This window comes from Asterias amurensis, chromosome 2, assembly GCF_032118995.1.
Source record: "Asterias amurensis chromosome 2, ASM3211899v1".
NCBI classification, from domain to species: Eukaryota; Metazoa; Echinodermata; class Asteroidea; order Forcipulatida; family Asteriidae; genus Asterias; species Asterias amurensis.
The window spans coordinates 2,574,669-2,598,480 of record NC_092649.1 but is presented as its reverse complement, the minus strand read 5'-3'; the positions used below and the strand labels follow the sequence as shown (position 1 = coordinate 2,598,480).

Here is a 23,812-nt window from a genome sequence, read left to right as displayed (position 1 = left end):
GGGCGTTGTGAAATTATTTTACTCATTTAAAAAAAAACTGCACTCAGTAACAAATAATTTGAGAAGAGCTTTCTACATCATTATCTTTGATTTACGAAGTTTAGCGTAAATCTGTGGACGTTTGTGTTACTTTCATGTCGTACAAAAGGTAATCAAACCCTTAAAACATGATTAGGAGTATAGCAAAAATTACCTGAATTTATTTTAAAACTGAAATAAAAAGAAGCAAACAGTGAAAAGAAAATTGCGGGAAAACAGACCCAAGTGTTTATTACATCATTGAGGTTTAGACTAAAATGAGTTGTTTTCATCTTATTTTCAGCAAACCACACCACTACTTGAAATTGGCACCACAATTCGGTGATCGGTGTTTTGCCTTTTCCCGATTGTTGCCGCGCAGTGACTTTAGTTTTTTTGGAGATCTTCAAAAATGCTCGATTTTTACAGTAATTCGAAAGGGGAATATTTCTCCATAGGCATTGGTACTGATGCAAAGTTTATTATTAACGAGCTTTCATATTGAAGCCTGTGATATTTCAATAAGAGTGCAGGGATACTCCCTTTAACGAGTGTTGTATTTTCTATCTGACGTGGCTGGCATTATTGGATCTATGACTATCAACCATCTATACATGTAGCTTTTGAAATTAGATCAAAATCTCTTATGGAAAATATATTACCTCTGTTTTTAATCAATAACGCTGTCAATTTATTCAATGGGGCTACCTCGTGAGATAAAGCACGGCGCCTACAGGGCGTGTCTTTGAGTAAGACCTAAATGTAGTGTTGCTTCTCTTGACACGAGAATAACATTGGGTACATGTGAGGGAAGAGAGACGTTTGTTGTGATTGATTTAGCTTGTTGTTCTACTTTCTTAATAAAAAAGAGTGAAAAGCACTCTTTGAAGAGCCATGTTAAGAGGGAAAACTCTTTTTCGAGTGGTCTTCCACTCTTTTAGATAGAAGTTTGCATCTTTTTTGATGTTTTTCAATCTGTCCTGGAGTGATATCCCTCTTAAAGATTGAAATAACCACCACTCTTTTTGAAGAGCGATGTGAGGGATAGCTCGAAATGTAAAGATTGGTGTTTTTCACTCTTTTACATTTAGAGAGTACATATTAAGCAGTACGTTAGTGTCTCAGTGACCTGGGCCCAAGTTCATAAAGCCTGTAAGCACAACCACTCGCTACACACAGAAACGTACTGCTTATAGCAGAATCAGGCTACCAGCCTGAAAAGGGTTCTGTTTGCAAATATAGTTGTGGCTGGTGACCAACTAATGTTTTTGCTTAGCAATAAAAATTTGTCAAGCCGCATTTTCTGTTTTATCAGCTTTATGAAATTGGGTCCGGGGGTAATAATATTGGAGTGCTATAGAAGCAACTTTTATTAACACTACTTGACCGCTCGATGTAAAGCATTGGTTAGGGTGCGCGGATCAAGGGGGCGTGGGGCACATGCCCCCACCCCCTTTCATATTCAATCAAACTAAAGACCACCTGCATGTGGACATTTTATTTCAAAAGGTTGTAGCGTTTTTGAGATAATGCCGAAAATCTGCAGTTGTATTAATGTCCACGCAGGAAGAATAACCCGTATTTGGAAAACACAAACTACCCAGACACGATTCTCAGATTGATTTTTTTTCAATTCCGTCCTCTAAAATCACATTCATTAGAACAGTTGCGACTTAGAACAGTTACAATGTTTCAATCTGCCGCTTATTTGCCGAGAATGACTGGCGGAACTTGGTATTAAGAAACACAGTGAATTCGGCGACAAAAGATAGGCGATTAAAAATCTGAGTTAAAGACACTGGACACTATTGGTAAATTGTCAAAGACCAATCTTCGCACTTAGGGAATCTCAACATATGCATATATAAGAAACCTGTGAAAATTTCAGGCTCAATTGGTCGTCGAAATTGCGAGATAATAATGAAAGAAAAACCACCCGTGTCACACGAAGTTGTGTGCTTTCAGATGCTTGATTTCGAGACCTCAAATTCTAAATCTGATGTCCCGAAATCAAATTCGTGGAAAATTACTTCTTTGTCGAAAACCGTATGACAGTGACACTTCAGAGGGAGCTGTTTCTCAGAATGTTTTACATTATTAACCCCTCCCAATTACTCGTCACAAAGTAAGGTTTTATGCTAATAATTATTTTGAGTAATTACCAATATATAGTGTCCACTGCCTTTAATGCTTATAAAGGCATGAACACCTTTGGTAATTGGTGGACCAGTCATCTCACTTGGTGTATCTAACCATTATTCACAGTATAACAAACCTGTGAAAATTTGAACTCAATTGAGCCCTTTTCACACTACAGAGCCATTTCCCGGGAAATAAACTCCCGGGAAAATCCCGGGAGTTTTTAACCCCACCGCCACCCCAGCAACCGTTCTCACTATCCCAATTTGGTAACTCCCGGGAGTGCTATTTCCCAGGAATATGCACGGTCGTTTCACACTTACGATCAAACCCCAGGAAATGTGGTAAACAGGTCAGCCCATGCGGAAGTTACAATGTTTGTGGACGGAAGTCCGTTCCCATAATGCCACGCGGCCGGCTGCAAAATCCTTGCCACATGCGACCCAAAATGGCTGCACATAAATTGTGTATTTGCGTGTTGTTATACCAATATATTGTGTGATTACGGCGGAGAAGAAGTCTTGCAGTTCGGGGAAGACGTCGCTGACGTCTTGTCAGGAGAAGACGATTGCTGTGACAGTGTTTTAAAGACATGCGGTATAACAATCGGATGGAATTTGTCGTGCGATTGACGGGTTTCATGGCACTTGCTGAAGTATTGGTCAAAGGTCAATCTGGTCTACCATGAAGAGCGGCCACTGGTGGTGGGAGCAAGTTGCTATTAGAAAAAGCGAAAGGGAGCTTTCTACTCTGCGACAATTTTTTTCTTTTTTTTGAGAACTGTAATTGAATGGACTTTTGTGTCCGTGTTTTACCCAGAGGTTTTGTGTTGATCTGTTCACACTACAAAAATACTCCCGGGAATTTCCCGGGAAATGATGTTTTCCCAGGAAAAAATTCACCCTGCTCAGGGGCAGGGTTAAGGGAATCAACCCTGGGGTAAGGCCTAGACATTTTCTGAATGGCATTTTCGAAGGATTGCATAATAATGTCCATGATGTTAGGGCCAAGATAATTAAAGGTTTTATAGAAAAAACACCGCATGGTCGATTTTGCACAATCTGACAATAGCAGTAGAAAGCAGAAGAAGCAATCTTCCCTTCCAACATCAACAGTGCTGTTTTCCCATTGTGCAAAGAAAGAACACTGAATAGGCTTTAACCCTATATTGGCCAGCATTTTTTCATGGCTTCATAACGACTTTTAAATGTATGTTTCTTCTAAAAAGAAATGTTTGCAAGAGAACACTTATGCAATAGAAAATATTTAGGCCTTGAAAAACAAAACTAGTATCCTACAGACCTAAAGTCTTTTTTACCCAAGGTTTTCAGTTTTTTTGCAATGGGCAGGGGTCCGTTCATACCCAGCACCACGCAGGCAGTCAGCCAATTTTGAGAAAACTTTCCCGTGTCTTGTAGGCCTATGCCCATCTAGCTGTTTTTGGACTGCATCGTCGGCCCAAAATGCAACTAGTTTCACTCCATCGGTCACTTCTACCCATCGTAAGAAATTGAGCAACAAATTAAGCTAAAATATTTACTGTCAGGTTGTAGACAGCAATGTCGATCGATGAACTCAAATCTGACTCTGAACAACACAAGTCCACCAACGGCCAAGTACATGTAAAAATACGAAATACCATACACACATGGCGTGTGTACGAGAAGGAAGCTTGTTCACGCCAACTATTTATTCTATTCCTATTCCATTCACGTGGTCAATTTTTTTAATTCATATATTTATTTGTAAATTACAGATGTTATTCACTTTTATTTTCGTACCTAAACGTAAATACTTTCAGAAGGAGAAAACAAAAAAGGGCTATTGTTACCACGCGAATTATTTGGCGCGCTATTTTTGACGTCTGTGACCTTTCGAGATTAATGACGTCTCAACACAGTGGAAGAAAAAGGTGGGGTAAGTTAGACCCGCTTTCGTTCTCACTAGATGCTTTTCCCGGGAAAAACGTTTTTCCCCGGGGTTAACGCCTTTAACCCTACCCCTTAACTGGGTAAATTATTTCCCGGGAAAATGTTATTTCCCGGGAATTTTTTTGTAGTGTGAACAGATCGACTAACATTTCCCGGGAATTTCCCGGGAAATACCTGTAGTGTGAAAAGGGCTTTGGTCGTTGAAGTTGCGAGAGAACAACAAAATCCATTCAAATAATACTATTTTAGTTGAAATTATTTCTTTCTCTGAAACTACTTCACTTCAGAGGGAGCCGTTTCTCACAATTTCTTTTTAACTATCAACCGCTCTCCATTGCTCGTTACCAAGTAAGTTTTCTCTCCATTGCTCGTTACCAAGTAAGTTTTTATGCTAACAATTATTTTGAATAGTTACCAATGAGAGTCCAGTGCCTTTAACCATTTTGGATGAAAAGGAAAACACAAAAAATGATACATCGCTGGCTAAATATTCCCTTTGGTAATTTTTAGTATTGGCACCATAGCTTTCTCATCAGAAGACTTCATGTAGGGACACCAGCGTGTTTCCACCAGCTCCCACAATCCCTTTTGGCGACTTGCCTCAATGGCTGCGTCCAGCTTGTCCTTCCATTGGCCAATGACTAAATCGTTTAAAGTGATCATGATGAAACCTCCTATGAAAAAAAGGTAACAAAGTTGCTTAGCCGAATTGGTTAGCCGAATTGGTTTACCAGACAAAATACAGCGAAGTTTAAGTCACATGTTTCTGATCAATTAAATAATTTGTTGAGTACATGTAATTGTTTTTAACGATTTATATTATATTTATGTAAAAATATATAAAAAAAAATTTGTGTGGGTGCCTACCCCTTCTGTGACGTCAATCGAGGCAGACTTTGCATCGATCGCACAGCAAACACACGTACGTGGAAGTACATTCAAGTCCTAGTCGTGAGTTTATACGTTTCGAAAAAGTTTTTTTTCTTAGATTTTTCCGGCAATGTCGACCAGGTGTATTGCTGCTGGATGCAGCAAAAGATGGGGTCAGTTTGCAAGTCTTTTCCAGCGCTGTGCAGCAAACACTTCGAGCCGTTGTGCTTTGAGAATCTGGAATACACAACACATTTTGACATGAAGAGAAAAGTTCTTTTCTAAAACATGACGACATTCCAACAATTTTTCCAGCTAGTGGGAAGTCGAAGAAGGGCACGTTTTGGGGGCACTTTGAGGGCACGTTTTTAGCTTGCGCCAAGCGTCACTATCTTGTGTTGGCACTGCATGCGATTCATCGCGCCTCAATTGACGTCACGAACAGCGCCCTCTCTGGTCGGGCTAAGTTTCAAATTCGTAAATAACATGAAAACTAATTTTTTTAAACCAGGTTAGTTGTTTAATCATTATTCCACTCATCAAAACACATGTTTTAGTAACAAAGGCTTTATTTTGACAAAATACCACTTCCAGGTGACTTTAAGCATGTTTCAGCTTCTTGTGGAAAATGGGACAATCAAGCCATAGACCAAAAATGCCAATTGCACAAGTGCTAACTGTGGACTGGGGTGTATGCTGGTCTAGCTATCAGTAAAACTTGATCGCTAGCTAGACCAGCATGGACCTCATTTCACATCATGCACCCACCCTCCCCATTAAAGGCACTGGACACTTTATTGTCAAAGACCAGTGTTATCACTTGGCGTATCCCAACTTATTTTTTGCATGAAATAAACAAATCTGTAAAAACTTTAACTCGTTTTGGTCATCGAAGTTGCAAAACAGTGAAAGAAAAAACACCCCTGTTGCACGACAGTTTCTATGTTTTCAGAAGCCTAAAAAGAGGTTCAGAAATTACACCTTTCTCAAAAACTGCGTTAATACCCTAGGAGCCGTTTTTCATAACTATCAACACCGCTCTCTGTTGCTCGTTACCAAGTATTTTTATGTTAACAACTTATGTTAAGTGTCCAATAGTGTCCAGTGCCTTTTAGTTATTATGCATTTCTCACCTGTTTTTGTTATGCGAATGAGTTCCGGGAAGCAAGCAACTGTCACGTGACCGGGTAATCCGAAAGTTCCAGCCATCAAGACAGCGTCATAGCAATCTGTGGGAGTTTTGGGAAAATTGAGCAACATAAAATTATAGCCTTCAAGCATGAATATCTATATAATCACACCTCGAATATCTAACATCACACAGTAGAGCTTACGTATCGGCACCTTTGACCTCGCATCAATAATCTGGAGGTTCGCAGTTAAATCAGATGTACATGTGTAGCAAAGAATGTTACACTTTGGGACGCAAGGCGGCAGCAGACTTACCAGGTAATCTTCCATTGGGTGCATTCGATTAGCTTCCCTGGGTCGACCCCGATGTGGCGTATTTTATTTTTTTCCAGGACGAACGTTGGCAAACAAATACCCCACGTTCGTCCTCGAACCTTGAAAAACCTAGACACATCATCACGTGAGCCTTCTCGTCGTGACGTCAGTGCACCTCGGGCCAGCCCCAAGTGACCCAGTCCACCCAGGGAAGCTAATCGAATGCACCCATTGTTTACACAGTTCTGACATGCGCACTTTATAAAGAAAACAATGGCGGTACCTGAGTGTAAGTTTGCTGCCACCTAGCGTTACAAAAGGCACCCATTCTGTATGATAGGGGGATCTAAGAGATTAAAGGAACACGTTGCCTTGGATCGGTCGAGTTGGTGTTTGAACAGCGTTTGTAACCGTTTTTTATAAAATGCATATGGGTAGAAAGATGTTGTAAAAGTAGAATACAATGATCCACACAAACATGCCTCAAAATTGCACGATTTTCCTTTTACCTCGTCGACTAACACGGTCAGCCATTTATGGGAGTCAAATTTTTGACTCCCATAAATGGCCGACTGTGTTAGTTCGCACAGTAAAAGGACACCCACGCAGTTTCGAGGCAAACTTGTGTGGATTATTGTATTCTACTTTTAAAATATCTTTCCAACCATATGCATTTTATAAAAAAAGGTTACAAACGCTTTTTATAGACCAACTCGTCCGATCCAAGGCAATGTGTTCCTTTGAATGAGGGCAACAAAAATCGCAGAATAATGGTAGTTACTGTGACTGACCTGTCGGGATTTGTGTCTGGTGCTCATCCAGAGTGTCACGTATGTAGTTTGTATACACACCCAGTGTCTTACTGTAGTCTAGCGCCCCCTGTGATTGATCAAAGGCATCGATGTTCCCGAATCCTTGAGTTTTCAACTGTTGGGATAACATGACAAAATATATAAACTATGATTGTTTTTTCGTTGGCCCTGATCTGCCATAATGTCTGTCATGTTGCTATCCATACATGTCCAAACAGTTACTTATAATTTTGGGCCGTGGTTGACACTAGCTTATTAACCTACAACACTTTTTGCCGTTAACACCATGTAATGATAGTCTCTAATTGAGTTGGAGTATTTAGTTCTGAAAATACATGTAGGTTTCAATTCGACGTTTCATTCTCCGGAAGACGATCAGAGCATACTGATCAAAACGTCAAATTTGAACCTACGGTTCTTTTCAGAGCCACCCAACTCAACTAGAGATTATCATTACATGGTGTTAGCGCAAACCTACATCGTAATTCCACCGCAGTTTCAAATCCTACACATCTACTTTATAGTAGCCCGAATATCTCTGACGTCACACTTCAACCATAGCATGCGCGTGAAGGGCGCCAGATCGACATTCAGATCCAATTAAATGGAATCATTTTTTGTCTATTAAATACAATGCAAACCATGCAGTGCCTGCCTTTATCTTTGTCTATATAAATTATAGACTGGTCCTACTTCTTACGTTTAGAACTTTCTTTAGCAACGTCACAGCCCGAGTTTTTCCCAACCCAGATTGGAAAACTATGGAAAGCCATAAATAAAAATCAAGAAAAGATCGCTATTTTTAGTAACAATGTAACCGAATTTGTTTAATTTTTGTTTAAAACAAAACTTATTATTACTAGAGGTATTTTACTTATTTGAAATTTTGCAGAAAATGTTAAAAACATCTGTTTTTACGATTTAGCGTTTCTAAGAATCGGCGTGCCATTCCAACCAAGGCGGTTAGTTTATCAACAAAAGAAAGGTCTATCTCTGCTGCTGTATATAGCGCCACGACTTCATGTGGCAAATGCCGATCTTTAAAGGAACACGTTGCCTTGGAACGAACGAGTTGGTCAAAACAAAAGCGTTTGTGACCGTTTTTTATATAATGCATATATGGTTGGAAAGATGTTTTAAAAGTAGAATACAATGGTCCACACAAGTTTGCCTCGAAATTGCGTGGTTTTTCTTCTACTGTGCGAACTAACACGGTCAGCCACTTATGGGAGTCAAAATTTTGACCCCCATAAATGGCCGACGTGTTAGTCGACGAGGTAAAAGGAAAACCACGCAATTTCGAGGCATGTTTGTGTGGATCATTGTATTCTACTTTTACAACATCTTTCTACCCATATGCATTTGATAAAAAACGGTTACAAACGCTTTTCAAAGACCAACTCGACCGATCCAAGGCAATGTGTCCCTTTAATCGGTGGTATGGTCAAACATGGCAAAGAAAACGTAAAGAGATTTTTAGGATTATTGACAAACGACAATACTCCAGAACTTCCGGACAAGACAATCGTAAACACTGGTTTTAATTGGAGTTTGAAAAAAATCAAAAATCTTCTATTACATCTATGACGCCATTTAGGAAAGCACTCGTGTGTGCTTAAGGTTGATACGTTTCAAACAAAGTATGTTATTTTATACCTCCTCTCCGACCATCCCAGTTCCGGATGCTGCATCTAAGATTCTCGCCGTCTTATCAATGATAAATTCGGCCGCAATCTTTGCCAGGTTGCTGGGTGCCAGGTAACCTTTGTGGCGAAGGCCCTACGACACAAAAGAAACGGCAAGCAACAAAGCAATAATATTTATTATAAACCACATATATAGAATTCTCTAATCCGATTGGTTAAAAATACAGTCATTGATAAAGCTTGGTCCCCTTTTTCTATCAAGATGACGTCACGACTATGCCCGCCCTGAAAATAACGCAACTATAATAATATGTTTAACGATCTTTCTATATGCAGACGACCTTTCACTTTGAAGAATCTTTATTCGGTATATAAAATTAATATTGTTTTTATAAGGGGCACAGTTAAAATTACAGGCCCAAGGTGATGTCAAAACCATGACTATGCCTCATAAAGAGAATCCTCTACCTGATTGGTTAAAAATGGAGTCATCAGCTGGGCCCCCTCTTTCTATCAATATGACGTCATAGTTAACCATGCCCGGGGCATAGGAATCGACTAGAGTGCCGAGTCACGGTATTTAGTGAGGTGTTCGGGCAAACAGCCCGGAACACCTCTTATTTTTGTTCGTTTTTTTTTTCTTTTTAGGTGTTCGGGCCAACAGCCCGGAACACCTCTTATTTTTGTTCGGTTTTTGGGGTTTTTTTTTTTAGGTGTTCGGGTAACAGCCCGAACAACTCTTTGTTATTGTTCGTTTCTTTTTAGGTGTTCGGGCAACAGCCCGAACAACTCATTGATTAGGTGTTCGGGCAACAACCCGAACAACTCATTGATTTTGTTCGTTTTTTTTAGGTGTTCGGGCAACAGCCCGAACAACTCATTGATTAGGTGTTCGGGCAACAGCCCGAACAACTCATTGATTAGGTGTTCGGGCAACAGCCCGAACAACTCTTTGATTTTGTTCGTTTTTTTTTTTTTTAGGTGTTCGGGCAACAGCCCGAACAACTCATTGATTTTGTTCGGGTTTTTTTTACAGCCCGAACAACTCATTGATTTTGTTCGGTTTTTTTTTTTTAGGTGTTCGGGCAACAGCCCAAACAACTCTTTGTTATTGTTCGTTTTTTTTTTGTTTTTTTTTAGTTTTTCTTCTTCCTCTCAGAGTCGATTGTCCGCAAGAAAAAGCATAGATGCGAAGCTTGCATTAAGTTGAAACTTTGCACACTGGTAGACAATAACCAGTAGATGATGTAAAAGTTGTTACGTCACGATGACGTCATCAGTTGACGAGATACACTTATTCAAAGTTTATTATTTCAAAAAATCATAACTTTTGATCTACATGAGGGATTCTTACAATCAATACAACATCGGAAAGGTCAATAAAAACTCCGTAAACGCCTCGCAGACATGACCCCTTATTGACCTCGTCTTCTGGTTCAAATCGAATTTATTGTATATTTTCTTCAAAAGTAAATTGTTGGTCTATCTACGACCGTACTGCGTTGATAACACCGGTTCCCGTCCGATCACTGAAGTTAAGCAAAATCGGGCCCGGTCAGTACTTAGATGGGAGACCATTTGGTGACTAAATGTTTTTTTATTATTATTATTATTTTTTATTTTATTTTTTTCTTCTCCTATAAATTGCTTCGTTTTTAGTCTGTTTTCAAGGCGTTTTCAACAAACATTTCTCTTCCGGTTAGTTAGTCTCTTCTCCAGTCGTCATTATGCATAAGCTCCTATGTCCTCAACCACAAAAGCTATTTTGACAATCTATACATCTTATGAAAGGGCTTTACGTACGTAGTCTGTTTTCAAGGCGTTTCAACAAAAAATTCCCTACCGGTTAGTTAGTCTCTTCTCCAGTCGTCATTATTCATCAGTTCACATTTCCTTAACCACAAAAGCTATTTTGACAATCTATACATCATATGAAAGGGCCTCACGTACTTCACAAAAATGGGTGTGTTGGTGACTTTCTCTTGACCTTTTGACCTTTTTAAACCGGAAGTGCCTGTAAAATGCTTTGAAAGGGCATTATTTAAAGGCTTTTAGGTTGAAATGTACACTTTTTGATGCTTTACCATAAAATTATTACACATCGAGAAAACTGTTTGGTTTTAATTTCTTTGCAATTTGACGAGCTATTAACAACACTTTTTTAATTGACTCAAACACTGACCCAACAATAGCCGAACACCTAGTGTTTGTTTCTACAAACACTATATCTAGTGTATTTTTAAGTTTGTTCGGCCAACTCAAAAATACCTTGTCCGCTAACAAAAGCACCTTTTCCAAACTCGTATGAACTTGAAACTTCACACAAAGTTAGATATTCATAAGGAGAGGAAACCGTTTAAGTTACGTCATGATGACGTCAACCGTTCTTGAATGATGGTCATTCAAAGTTGTTTATTAATATAAAATCATTACTTCTGATCTACACAGGGGATTCTTATAATTAATACATCATCGGAATCATCATTCGAAACTCCGTAAACGCCTCGCAGACATAATCCCATTTTGACCTTGTCTTACGGTTCAAAAGTAAGCATTTGTATATTTTCTTGGCCTAAGAGTTTATGCCTAACGCAGCATACCCCTCGTGTCTATAGCTTGTTCAAACTTGTTTACACATTATACGCCAGTGCCATATGTGCGTGCACATGGCATGATTTTCCATTGACTGGCAAAAGGTACGGAGCTCCAGGAGTGCCATCCGACATATCGAGTTACCGACATACGCTATCGCATCAAGACGACTTATTTCGTGGGATCAGTTACTTGCCGACATATTATTTTGCTAAGTCGACTTATTCAAAACAATTAGTTGACTGAACAACATAATTTATCTCACCAAGTCGACTTAGATAAAATAGTAAGTCGACTTACTGACATAATTTATCTCACCAAGTCGACTTACAGTAACTAATTAAAGAGTTTACTTATACACAGCCTGCACACGTTGCAACGTGTGCGTATTGAGATTGCGCGTTAGGGCCTGCGTGATCGCTAATAATGTGGGGGCGTTTTTCGTGCCTGGAATGAAGAAGAATAACCATCATCTAAGACTTGAATCAAGTCTACACCTCATCCAACTCCGATTGTATTAGTCAATTCAGGCATCCTCTTCAATTTTATTTTATGTAACAAGCAAAACTATTAATTTACTGATTTTATTAAAAAAGGGTTAATGGCTGCTAGCAAACTGCTTCCAACTACACCCTACTAAAAGGCTACGTGAGAAAAATGAGACAATAAATCAGTTCAAAAGAATAAAACTTTGTTTTCGTCATATTATTCATCAAACTATAAGCCTTTATACTTTAAAATCTTCTGGTGTATTTAAACTAGCTGATGTCTCAGCCATGGGATTTTCGTGTGTTTAGTGCTAGATTCCTCGCTCCCCAACCAAAGTGACTACAAAACGTCTCTAATGGATAACAATGGTATATTTCGACATGGGTTTTTTCCAGCAAGAGTTGTGGGGCCCAATTTCTCTAGTATTTATTTTGCCTATTTTGTTTATCTGTTATATATGGTTAAGTTTTATTTTACGCTAACTGTTTTTGTGTTTGTTCTTCCTGTAATTTTGAATTGTTTTGCCGCTACATAAGATTACACCCACTAAATAGAATTGTTTACATTGCTTTATTCGTTAGAAAAAAAGGGGGGGTCCGGTCTCGTTAAGGTTTGCTTTTTATGGGCCCCTCCATCCCCTACATGTGTTTTGCATTGATTTCTAGTTTTTAGGTGTTCGGGTAACAGCCTGAACAACTCTTTGTTATTGTTCGGTTTTTTCTTTTTGGGGGTTTTTCTTCTTCCTCTCGCTGTCGATTGTCCGCAAGAAAAAGCATAGATGCAAAGCTTGCATTATTAAGTTGAAACTTTGCACACCTGTAGACAATAACCAGTAGATGATGCAAAAGTTGTTACGTCACGATGACGTCATCAGTTGACGAGATACACTAGCTCAAAGTTTATTATTTTAAAAAATTATAACTTTTGATCTACATGAGTGATTCTTACAATCAATACAACATCGGAAAGGTCAACAAAAACTCCGTAAACGCCTCGCAGACATGACCCCTTTTTGATCTTGTCTTCTGGTTCAAAATCGAGGTTGAAAATTCTAAAATTCATGAGGGATTTTTACAATCAATACATCATCGGAAAGGGCATTAAAAACTCTGTAAACGCCTCACAGACATGACCCCATTTTGATCTTGTCTTCTGGCTCAAAAGAGAGCGCGAAAAAGCTTCCAAAAAAATGTCGTCGTCAAAAACCCCTAAAGGCATCTAATACTACATTTCAACCCTACTTAATAGTTAAAGGCGTTAGCAGTTCATATTTTGTGACAATGTTCGCAAAATCATGACACAAGAATTATTTCACCGTATCATAATCTCCTCTGTTGATACAAATACATGTAAACCCTCGTATAATGCATCAGGCCCGATGATCTAGTGGTCATCAGTCGCGCACACATCTCTGATACCTGCGAGTTCGAGTCTCCGTGTGAAATCAAAATATTTTTTTATCCCCCAAAACTAAAAAATATTTATTTTTGTAATACATGTATTTAAGTTAGATTCTTATCTTTATATCGACAGTGTTGCCTTTTCTTTTTCTCAATTGTTAGCCAAACATAACCTGAGTGCATGCATGACACGATGATGTGAAATCAAGTCGTACTAGATCAAACGTCAAACCACCGACCCCCCCCCCAAAAAAAAAAAAGTAAAAAAATAAAAAAATCGTAATTAATTAACCACGTGACCCATATTTGCATATTTAATTGTACAAGGGGACAAAATTGTTAGAACTTCCTGTTGATGCTGACATCATGAGAACATCAGCATAAGTATTGGAATTGCACCTATTGGAATTGTACCTATTGAACCACTTGGAGTGTTCTAGGAGTCCAACACGTCCGTCTAGAGTCCAGCTCTGATTGTAAAAACCAATTGAGGCATCATCTTCAATTTAATTTTATGCAACAAGCAAACTTATAAATTTTCTGATTTTATTTCAAAGGGTAACATAAATGGCTGTTAGCAAACGGTTTCCAACAAAACTACATGGTGTACGTGCACAATACTCTTACTTGCCTCGAGCATTTACCTCTAGATAATAAATCAAGCGTTCAGTTCAGATTGATAAAAGTTTGTTATTGCCAGATTATTCAGCGAACCATGAATCATACCCAGCTACTATTCACAAGAAAATCTATGCGTGGAGGGTAACAGACAGCGCACAATGGAACGGGAGTTTAACAATGACAATACCAAAAGTGCAATCGTCAGCCCTTGAAGTTTATTATACATGGGGCTGATGGTGATCAAAAGGATAAAAGTCTGTTGTCGATACACAACCGCCCACTTATACTCACCGGACCATGAATCACGGACCATATGCACAAAAAAAAATATTCAAAAGAATATCCATATAATAGATTTATCTGGTGTATTTAAACTAGCTGATGTCCCAGCCATGGGATTTTCGTGTGTTTTGTGCTAGATTCCTCGCTCCCCAACCAAAGTGACTACAAAACGTCTCTAATGGATAACAATGGTATATTTCGACATGGTTTTTTTTCAGCAAGAGTTGTGGGGCCCAATTTCTTCTCTAGTATTTATTTTGCCTATTTTGTTTATATGTTATATATGGTTAAGTTTTATTTTACGCTAACTGTTTTTGTGTTTGTTCTTCCTGTAATTTTGAATTGTTTTGCCGCTACATAAGATTACACCCACTAAATAGAATTACTTACATTGCTTTATTCGTTAGAAAAGGGGGGGGGGGTCCGTACTCGTTAAGGTTTGCTTTTTATGAGCCCCTCCATCCCCTACATGTGTTTTGCATTGAGTTTTAGTTTTTAGGTGTTCGGGTAACAGCCTGAACAACTCTTTGTTATTGTTCGGTTTTTTCTTTTTGGGGGTTTTTCTTCTTCCTCTCGCTGTCGATTGTCCGCAAGAAAAAGCATAGATGCAAAGCTTGCATTATTAAGTTGAAACTTTGCACACCTGTAGACAATAACCAGTAGATGATGCAAAAGTTGTTACGTCACGATGACGTCATCAGTTGACGAGATATACTAACTCAAAGTTTATTATTTCAAAAAAGCATAACTTTTGATCTATATGAGTAATTCTTACAATCAATACAACATCGGAAAGGTCAACAAAAACTCCGTAAACGCCTCGCAGACATGACCCCTTTTTGATCTTGTCTTCTGGTTCAAAATCGAGGTTGAAAATTCTAAAATTCATGAGGGATTTTTACAATCAATACATCATCGGAAAGGGCATTAAAAACTCTGTAAACGCCTCACAGACATGACCCAATTTTGATCTTGTCTTCTGGCTCAAAAGAGAGGTTGAAAATTTTAAAATTCACGTCTAAAGAACAATGTACATCCCCCGTTGGTATGTGCATAAACATTACACTTAAGCATACACACAACGTGCAATGTATTAGCTGTGCGGGAGAGTCACGCTCCAGTGATCATCCATAGAGCGCGAAAAAGCTTCCAAAAAAACGTCGTCGTCAAAAACCCCTAAAGGCTTCTAATACTACATTTCAACCCTACTTAATAGTTAAAGGCGTTTGCAGTTCATATTTAGTGACAATGTTCGCAAAATCATGATACGAGAATTATCTCGCCGGATCATAATCCCCTCTGTTGATACAAATACATGTAAACCCTCGCATAATGCCTTGTGCCTCATGGCCTAGTGGTCATCATCAGTCGCGCTTACATCTGAGTCTTCGTTCAAGGCGGTTAACCTTTTGACCTTGTCTTCTGGTTCAAACCAATTTTTATTGTATATTATTTTTTTTTCTCCTATAAATAGCTTCGTTTTTAGTCTATTTTCAAGGCGTTTTCAACCAACACTTCTTTTCCGGTTAGTTAGTCTCTTCTTCAGTCGTCATTATGCATAAGGCTCCAACCACATAAGCTATTTTGACAATCTATACATCATATGAAAGGGCTTTAAGTACGTACGTAGTCTGTTTTCAAGGCGTTTTCAACAAACATTTCCCTTCCGGTTAGTTAGTCTCTTCTCCAGTCGTCATTATTCATCAGTTCACATTTCCTCGACCACATAAGCTATTTTGACAATCTATACATCATATGAAAGGCCCTCACGTACTTCACAAAGTGGGTATGTTGGTGACCTTCTCTTGACCTTTGACCTTTTTAAACCGGAAGTGCCTGTGAAATACTTTGAAGAGGCATTATTTTAAGGCTTTTAGGTTGAAACGACACTTTTTGATGCTTTACCTTAAAACTATTTCACATCGAGAAAACTGTTTGGTTTTGATTTCTTTGCAATTTGACGAGCTATCAACAACACTTTATTCATTGATTCAAACACTGACCCAACAATAGCCGAACGCCTAGTGTTTGTTTTTACAAACACTATATCTAGTTCTTCATACTTCTTCTTCTTCTTCTTCTCAGCGTCCCTTGTCCGCTAACAAAAGCGCCTTTCCAAAACTCGTATGAACTTGAAACTTCACACATAGTTAGCGATTTATTAGGAGAAGAAACCGTGTGAGTTACGTCATAATGACGTCATCAATTCTTGAGTTATGAATATTCAAAGTTTATTAATTCAAAAAATCATAACTTTTGATCTACATGAGGGATTCTTACAATCGAAACATCATCGGAATCGTCATTGAAAACTCCGTAAACGCCCCACAGACATGACCCCATTTTGATGTTGTCTTCCGGCTCAAAAGAGAGGTTGAAAATGCAGCAGCAGAGCACGCTACAGTGATCATCCATTCTGCTTATTAGCGGCGATTGTCTGCTTAAAAAAATCACACTTTCCAAGCACATATAAAGTTGAAACTTTACACATAGTTAGATATGTATAAGGAGAAGAAACCTTTTGAGTTATGTCACGATGACGTCATCAATTCTTGAGTTATGAATTTTCAAAATGTATTATTTCAAAAAATCATTACTTTTGATCTACATGATGGGTTGTTACAATCGACACATCATCGGAAAGTTCGTTAAAAACTCCGTAAATGCCTCGCAGACGTGATCCCATTTTGAGCTCGTCTTCTGGTTCAAAATCGAGCTTGAAAGTTCACAATTTCTTGTATAAAGAACTACGAAATTTCCCCATTGGTTGTGCATAACACTTGTGGCGTACACGTGTAGTGTATTAGGCATAATTTATTTGGTGGCATGCTGCCAAGTTTGTTGTACTCTGTGCCATAGCGTGATATGCATAGAGCTATATAGCTATGCAGAACGCTGCGAAAACGATTTCATTTCAAGCTTCAGCGTCAAATTGTTCAAATGTTACCCTTCTGATGGCTTAGTGGTCAATGTGGAATTGAAGACGAAGTTTCGCTGAGATGGCCACCTACTTCAGTGATTCATGGGACTTTTAATTATGTGAGAAAACAACAGTACAAAATGACGAACATTGGTCATGTTTTGGTTAAACACCGAGAAGAATAGAGACGTTACATCGATCGACCACTCCCCCCGGGTGAAGGGCGTTTTGGGCCCACGGAATTCACGTCAGTATTACGATATCTATTACTTCTTGAACTTAGCATAATCATCAATTGTTTTGATTATTTGTTAAAACAACTATCCAAGTTATTTTGAGTTAAATATTTTTAAGAAAAAAAATCTCTGAAATAACATAAGCCCTTTCAAACTTTCTCTAGTAGGAAAGGACGTTACGTAAACTAATCTATTTCTACCTCCATGCACAGACATGGATGTTACAATACAAAACATTCAAAGAAAACAGAAAGGTTAAAGCATAAGGCCCAAGCAATTAGGAGTGGTCTTGCTAAAATAAACTGCCGGATTAAACAAAACTTTAGTACAAACAAATCAATAAAACAATCCAGATTTTCATCTTCTTTTTCTCTTCGTCCCTTGTCCTCGAACAAAAGCACACTTTCCAAACTCGTATGAACTTGAAACTTCGCACATAGTTAGATATGCATTAGGAGTGGAATAATGTGTTAGTTAGGTCATGATGACGTCATCCAGTCTTGAGTTATAAAAATTCAAATTATTATTTCAAAAATTCATTATTTTTGATCCACGTTTTTTTTTTACTTTTTAAAAATATTATCAATATAAAAAGCTTCATGAAGAATAGTCTTCGTTCAAGGCGGTTAAAACATACATGCCCCTTACAGTCTTTTCTTCAGTCGTCAGTCAATATTTCCTAAGTTCATATTTCCTAAACTACATAAGCTATTTTGACAATCTGTACATCATATGAAAGGGCTTTACGTACTTGACAGAAATGGATATGTTGGTGAACTTTCGTTGACCTTTTGACCTGTTTAAACGGGAAGTGACTGTGAAATGATTTGAAAGGGCGTGGTTTATTGTCTTTTAGATCGAAATAAACATCCTTTGATGCTTTACCATCACACCATACAAGTCTGGCAAAGGTCTGGTTTAAAACAAATATTACCGATGACGTCACCAAACATACACTTTTACTAGATGACGTAATCATGTGGTTTTGACAGTTTTTGTAATTTGAATCATTTATTACAAATCTTGAGAACAAAGCAAGGTGTAATATTTGTTTTTTAATCCAGGCTTTTACTCCCGGAAACCGAACACCTTGAGTTTGTTCACAAACTCTCAATCTCTAGTTAACTTTTATTATAGAAGAATCTTTATTCTGTACATAAAAGAAGTATTGACTGCTTAATAATAATAATCGAGGCACAGTTAAAATTATAATATGTCAAAACCATAACTATGCTCTCGTCTTCGCTTCGGGCATAGTCATGGTTTTGACACCACGTAGGGCCTATAATTTTAACTGTGTCCCTCATAGCAGTCAATATTTCTATACTATTGTCCCGCTTCTCTGTTATGGTGCCGGTGTTCCGGGGACATTTGTCCGCCGGAGGTTTCGTCCCCCATACGGGGGTTACTAGAAGAAGTTTGTACAGAGTATGGCTGGTGTCGCATGCAATTATGTCGTCTATGTAATACTATCCGGAGGACAAGATTGCATATGCAAAAATGTCCGCCGGACGGTTTTGCATATGCAGTCGTGTCCGCCCGGACGCTGCTGCATAATGCAATTGTGTCTGCCCGGACACATTTGCATATCCAGTTGTGCCCACCCCCGTGCAAAAACCGTCCTTGCAGTAAATTAAACGCCCTCGGTCGACGGTACACGTTTGTCATTTTTTCAACAAGCTAAAGTGCATGTCATGAATGACATGGGAAATGTTCGGCCGTTGGGTATTCGCTGCAATCATGAAATACGTAAATATTCATGTTGCATATAGGCTACGTAGGTTCAGTGCATCCACGCTCGCTTACGCGCACACATACATACAGCCATGTACTTGCTCGCCAGACGGTTTTTGCCTAGCCCCAGACACGATTGCATATGCAAAAGTGTCCGGCGAGGACAGTATTGCATGGCGGACACAATTGCATCTGACACCGGCCTATAAAAAGGTGTTATGAGGAACTGGTAATTGATTCTTTTAAAAGTTGGGGTGTAGCGATTGCAGATATTGCGCATTACCCATTTTCGACCCCTGACCTTACCTCAGAGTGAGTGCTCGACCAATCGTCGTAAACCTTCGTCAGCTCGGGTCCGCCATTCGGTAAAGCATAGATCATACCCCGGAAATGGTCAAAGCTCTTTAATAAAGATTGTAGTCCGTCGTTGTTACTACCAGTCGATTTGTCTTGATGATCTTCCATAACTGAAATTGTTGAATACAAAAGATAATGTCGTAATACGTTAGAACTTGAAGTACAATTTCAATGCTGTTTAGCATGGGGTTCTTATTTAGTGTACTAAAACGACTACGGAAGCACACGAGACAAGTTCAGGTAGATTCAGTATTCGGTGACTTTATTGACGGCTCACTCTCATAAGATAATACAGCGCCTCAACACAGTGGCGACTGGTACCAAAAGATGTAACTGAAACAGACCCCTGAATAGATTTAAAGTACAAAACAAGGGTTCAAAATACACACATAATAATAAAGAACTAGTACACAATACATCACACTGCAGCCAGTAAAAAGGTCAAACTATACAGGGTGTCTCAAAAAAAAGGTAATCCTACTTTAAAGGGTTTTTATGGCCAGACTATTATGTTTACCAGCAGAAAGCATGGCATCATCTTAAAGCTGAAACCTTGTGCTTTCCAATGATACATTTGGTTACATTCAAGGGTCATGCATCAGCGAGCACCATTGTCTTGAAGTTAGTTGCATAAATGCAGTTGGTTCACTTTTGAACCCATGTCATTTTGGCCTTCAGACAGAGTGCATGTAAACCTCGGGTTGTCACAAATGGTTCAGCTAATAACAGCAGAGTGGTCAAGAAAAGGTATGAACCAGAAGTTTGCTGGGATCTCTCTCACACCGCTCAAGAAGCCACTCACAGAAAGTATGTCTTCTTGCAAGATCAGGAAGCAGAAGTTCATGACGGATGTGAAGATGTGGAACAGATGGAAGTGAAGGTCCAGATGAGTGATCCGATTAAAAGTGGTGTGGCTCAGTCCAACACCATTCAGTCTTGCACTTGTCTCCCGTGGGTGGTCAATCAGTTGCTGTCGTAGGATAGCGATGTTTTCCTGTGATCTCGCTGTCCTTGGCCTTCCTGAACTTCCTTTGTTGCGATTGAGGCTGGTTCCTGATGTGCTTCATACTTTCTCACATTGGCCCAGATTGTTTCTTTGCTGGTGGTTATCGATCTGGGAATGCTTCTCCAAATGCATCCTGTGTAGCCTGCAAAAAGTTCTGGTTTCATACCATTTCTTGACCACAAATATTCTCTGTTCTGCCGTAGCTGAACCATTGTGACAACCTGAGGTTTACACACTGTCTGAAGGCCAGAATGACAAGGGTTTAAAAGTGAACCAACTGCATTTTTGCACCCCATTTTCAAGACAATGGTGCTCGCTGATGCATGACCCTAGAATGTAACCAAATGTATCATTGGAAAGCACAAGGTTTCAGCTTTAAGATGATGCCATACTTTCTGCTGGTAAACATAATAGTCTGGTCATAAAAACCCTTTAAAGTAGGATTACCTTTTTTTTGAGACACCCTGTAGTTCAGACATAAGATACATGTACATGTAGTAGTGTTTTTACTTCTAAGGAACTTCCTTGTCTTTCCAGTGGTCCATTGACTGGGACTAGCAGACATAACCACACACAGCCTTGGGCATGTGTAGCCATGGTAACACTTTTTGAACTAAGGTGCACAGTGTAGTGTGTTGACACTTTTAGGAGTACAGTTGTGATAATAACAAACACTATTCTGACCACAGACTAAAAGAAACAAGTCTCTTGAATTTAACTGTAGATGATTTAGAAAACACTCTGGATTACCGAAAAATGCATACAAAACAAGAATAATCAAATACATAAACAAAACAAGCCACAAGCTAACCTGAACACGTTCAGCATCAACTTTCCCGTCTACATCACGTAAAATCTTATCGGCACCATGCCCGGGCTAATATGCTACAAGCTACAGTTTATAATAAACAAGGAACATCTTATTAGTTAAACACAACACTGACACATCTAATTCAACTGACTTCAGAACAGATTAATATTTGGCGTTTCCACTGAAATGAAACTCAAAACATCAACTTATTCCGGACGCAAGAACATAATACATTTTCAGGATTTAATTATAAAGAAAGGTTCTTTTGAAACATACTCAAAAGGATAAGTGCTCTGACTGTACAACCAATACCATGAAATATTTCACTTGTATTGTAGAATGATCTTTACCCAATAAACTGTGTGATTCAGTTAAGCATAACAGATTAAAACAAGAAATGATCACAATTACAACTTTACATTAACTTAAATACCAAAGATCAAAACTCACCCCGAGATGTGGCTGTGACGAAGACTGTCTCTAAGCTTTTACTAATTGATGCAAAAGACTCATCGATTCAGAATGACTTTTGAGCCCTCTGTGCGACACGTTATATACCCTAAAAATCTGCTGGTCAGCGACACCAGACCAATCTCTGATTGGTCTATAGCTGAAGAGTACTGAATATGTACGATACCTAGGGAAGTCTCAAATGATACCATTGGTCAATTCACATAGTATTTTCCAGAAGATCACCCATTCTGGGGTTGTGCAATTCGAGATTTTACCAACTGGGAGAAACTTTCCATACCCCCATTTCAACCTTAAAAACTGATTGCTTCATTACTCAATGACACCAAAGTATGTACCCCAACTCCCAAAATAACTGTCAAGGATGTGGGAAGAGATCCTTGAAACAATGAGACCAATAGTATTTGTGGAGGGCTCTGGTAACTATTCTAATCATCACCCATGATTACCAGTTTGCTAAAAGCCCTTAATTGTGTTCATATAGTCACTGTGACTCCACAGGGCCCGGTGTAAACAAACCTTCTGCCCAGACATCAAAGAGTCAGAACTTCTATAAAACATATTAAAGGAGGGCAATTCTATTTCCCGACATTACATTTTGCTCTCTTTTGTTTACTTAGACCTTCGAACTCCTTCTGGTCCTTTGGACCGGTGCGTGGTTTTCTTGTTTACCCTCGGCACTGTGCTTTGAAAACGGTTATTGAAACCAGCGATGTGACCTTGCCCCCTGTGCGGTAGGCTGGTTCCAAATATTGCTTATAACTATTTAGCAGTATGAAATAAGTTCATACTCACACAACCAGTAAGCTTTCAGACCAAAATATTATGGTTTTTATCCTTATACCAATCCTGCTTGTTTAAGTCAATCTTTGCTTAAGCGCGTTTTAATTACGTCTCTCGTGAATATTACTCAATTTTACGACAAAGTATTCACCAAATAAGTTAAAGGAACACGTTGCCTTAGATCGGTCGAGTTGGTCCTTGAAAATCGTTTGTAACCGTTTGTTACAAAATGCATATGGTTAGAAAGATGTTGTAAAAGTAGAATACAATGATCCACACACAAACATGCCTCGAAATTGCACGGTTTTCCTTAAACATCGTCGACTAACGGTCGGCCACTAACATGGATGAATTTAATGGTCTTCAGTAGCCCTATATAGGACTCTTTCTCTTGTAAAATAATGGCGATCGTGTTCCGTCGATCAAGGGCGTTTATTTTACTGCATGGGCGGTTTTGCACTGCGGACACAACTGCATATGCAAATGTGTCCGGGCGGACACAGTTGCATTCTGCAGCAGCGTCCGGGCGGACAAGATTGCATATGCAAAACCGTCCGGCGGACATCCTCCGGATATTATTGCGTAGAGGACATAATTGCATGCGACACCTTGGCACATTTTTCAGATTTTTGACTAAAAACTCAACTTCACAAATATCTCATTATATCTCAAACTCTGGTTGATTTACTAAGTCCGCACTGATGAAATGTCTTCATTGGTGTACTCTTTATCATTTGAAACCATACAATCACCGAAAATTGTTTGATCACAAATCTGAAAATTTGCTCATGCCGGTATATAAACCTTTTCCCCCAGAATAGTATATTTTATTATTCGGCAGCCATTTCAAAAGTGAATAGTTTTGTTGTTTTGAGACACCGGGTACATGTACAATCTTTATGCGTAGTTCTATAGGATATACATTTGTGGATCTGAAGATACTGGCACTTCGAGGCTCGTTAATAACGGATACACATGGGCTCAGTCTACTCGTGGGCTGAAGAAGAATGATTCAAAAGAGGGCGCTATCATTCACACACGAGCGGAACCATGGATGTAGAAAGTTCTACCTCCTCCTCCATGCTCCATGGTGGAACGATATAAGTCTAAGGCCGTGTCCGAAACGACGACTTCGGCTACAGCTACGTCTAGATCAGCGCGTCTTCCAGTGTTGAAGAATATATAGGCAGACGCGCGCGATCTAGCCGTAGCTGTAGCCAAAGTCGCCGTTTCGGACACGGCCTTATT

The 23,812-nt window shown here is 39.0% G+C and overlaps 1 protein-coding gene across 2 annotated transcripts; it reads right to left on the bottom strand.

Annotated features, from left to right (window-relative positions):
• Positions 1 to 306: 306 nt before the first annotated feature.
• Positions 307 to 22,343, bottom strand: LOC139934009 (methyltransferase-like protein 27). 2 transcript variants are annotated; one of them, XM_071928274.1, is made up of 7 exons: positions 21,761 to 22,343; positions 21,311 to 21,391; positions 19,443 to 19,603; positions 8,873 to 8,995; positions 7,196 to 7,331; positions 6,092 to 6,187; positions 307 to 4,762 (listed from the first exon to the last, which is right to left on the bottom strand). In XM_071928274.1, exons 3-7 carry the CDS (start codon positions 19,599 to 19,601, stop codon positions 4,572 to 4,574), a joined length of 705 nt encoding a protein of 234 aa, XP_071784375.1. In that variant the 5' UTR covers positions 19,602 to 19,603; positions 21,311 to 21,391; positions 21,761 to 22,343; the 3' UTR covers positions 307 to 4,571. The 2 variants fall into 2 exon arrangements, with proteins under 2 accessions (XP_071784375.1, XP_071784376.1); XM_071928275.1 differs by lacking the exon at positions 21,311 to 21,391.
• Positions 22,344 to 23,812: the final 1,469 nt, after the last annotated feature.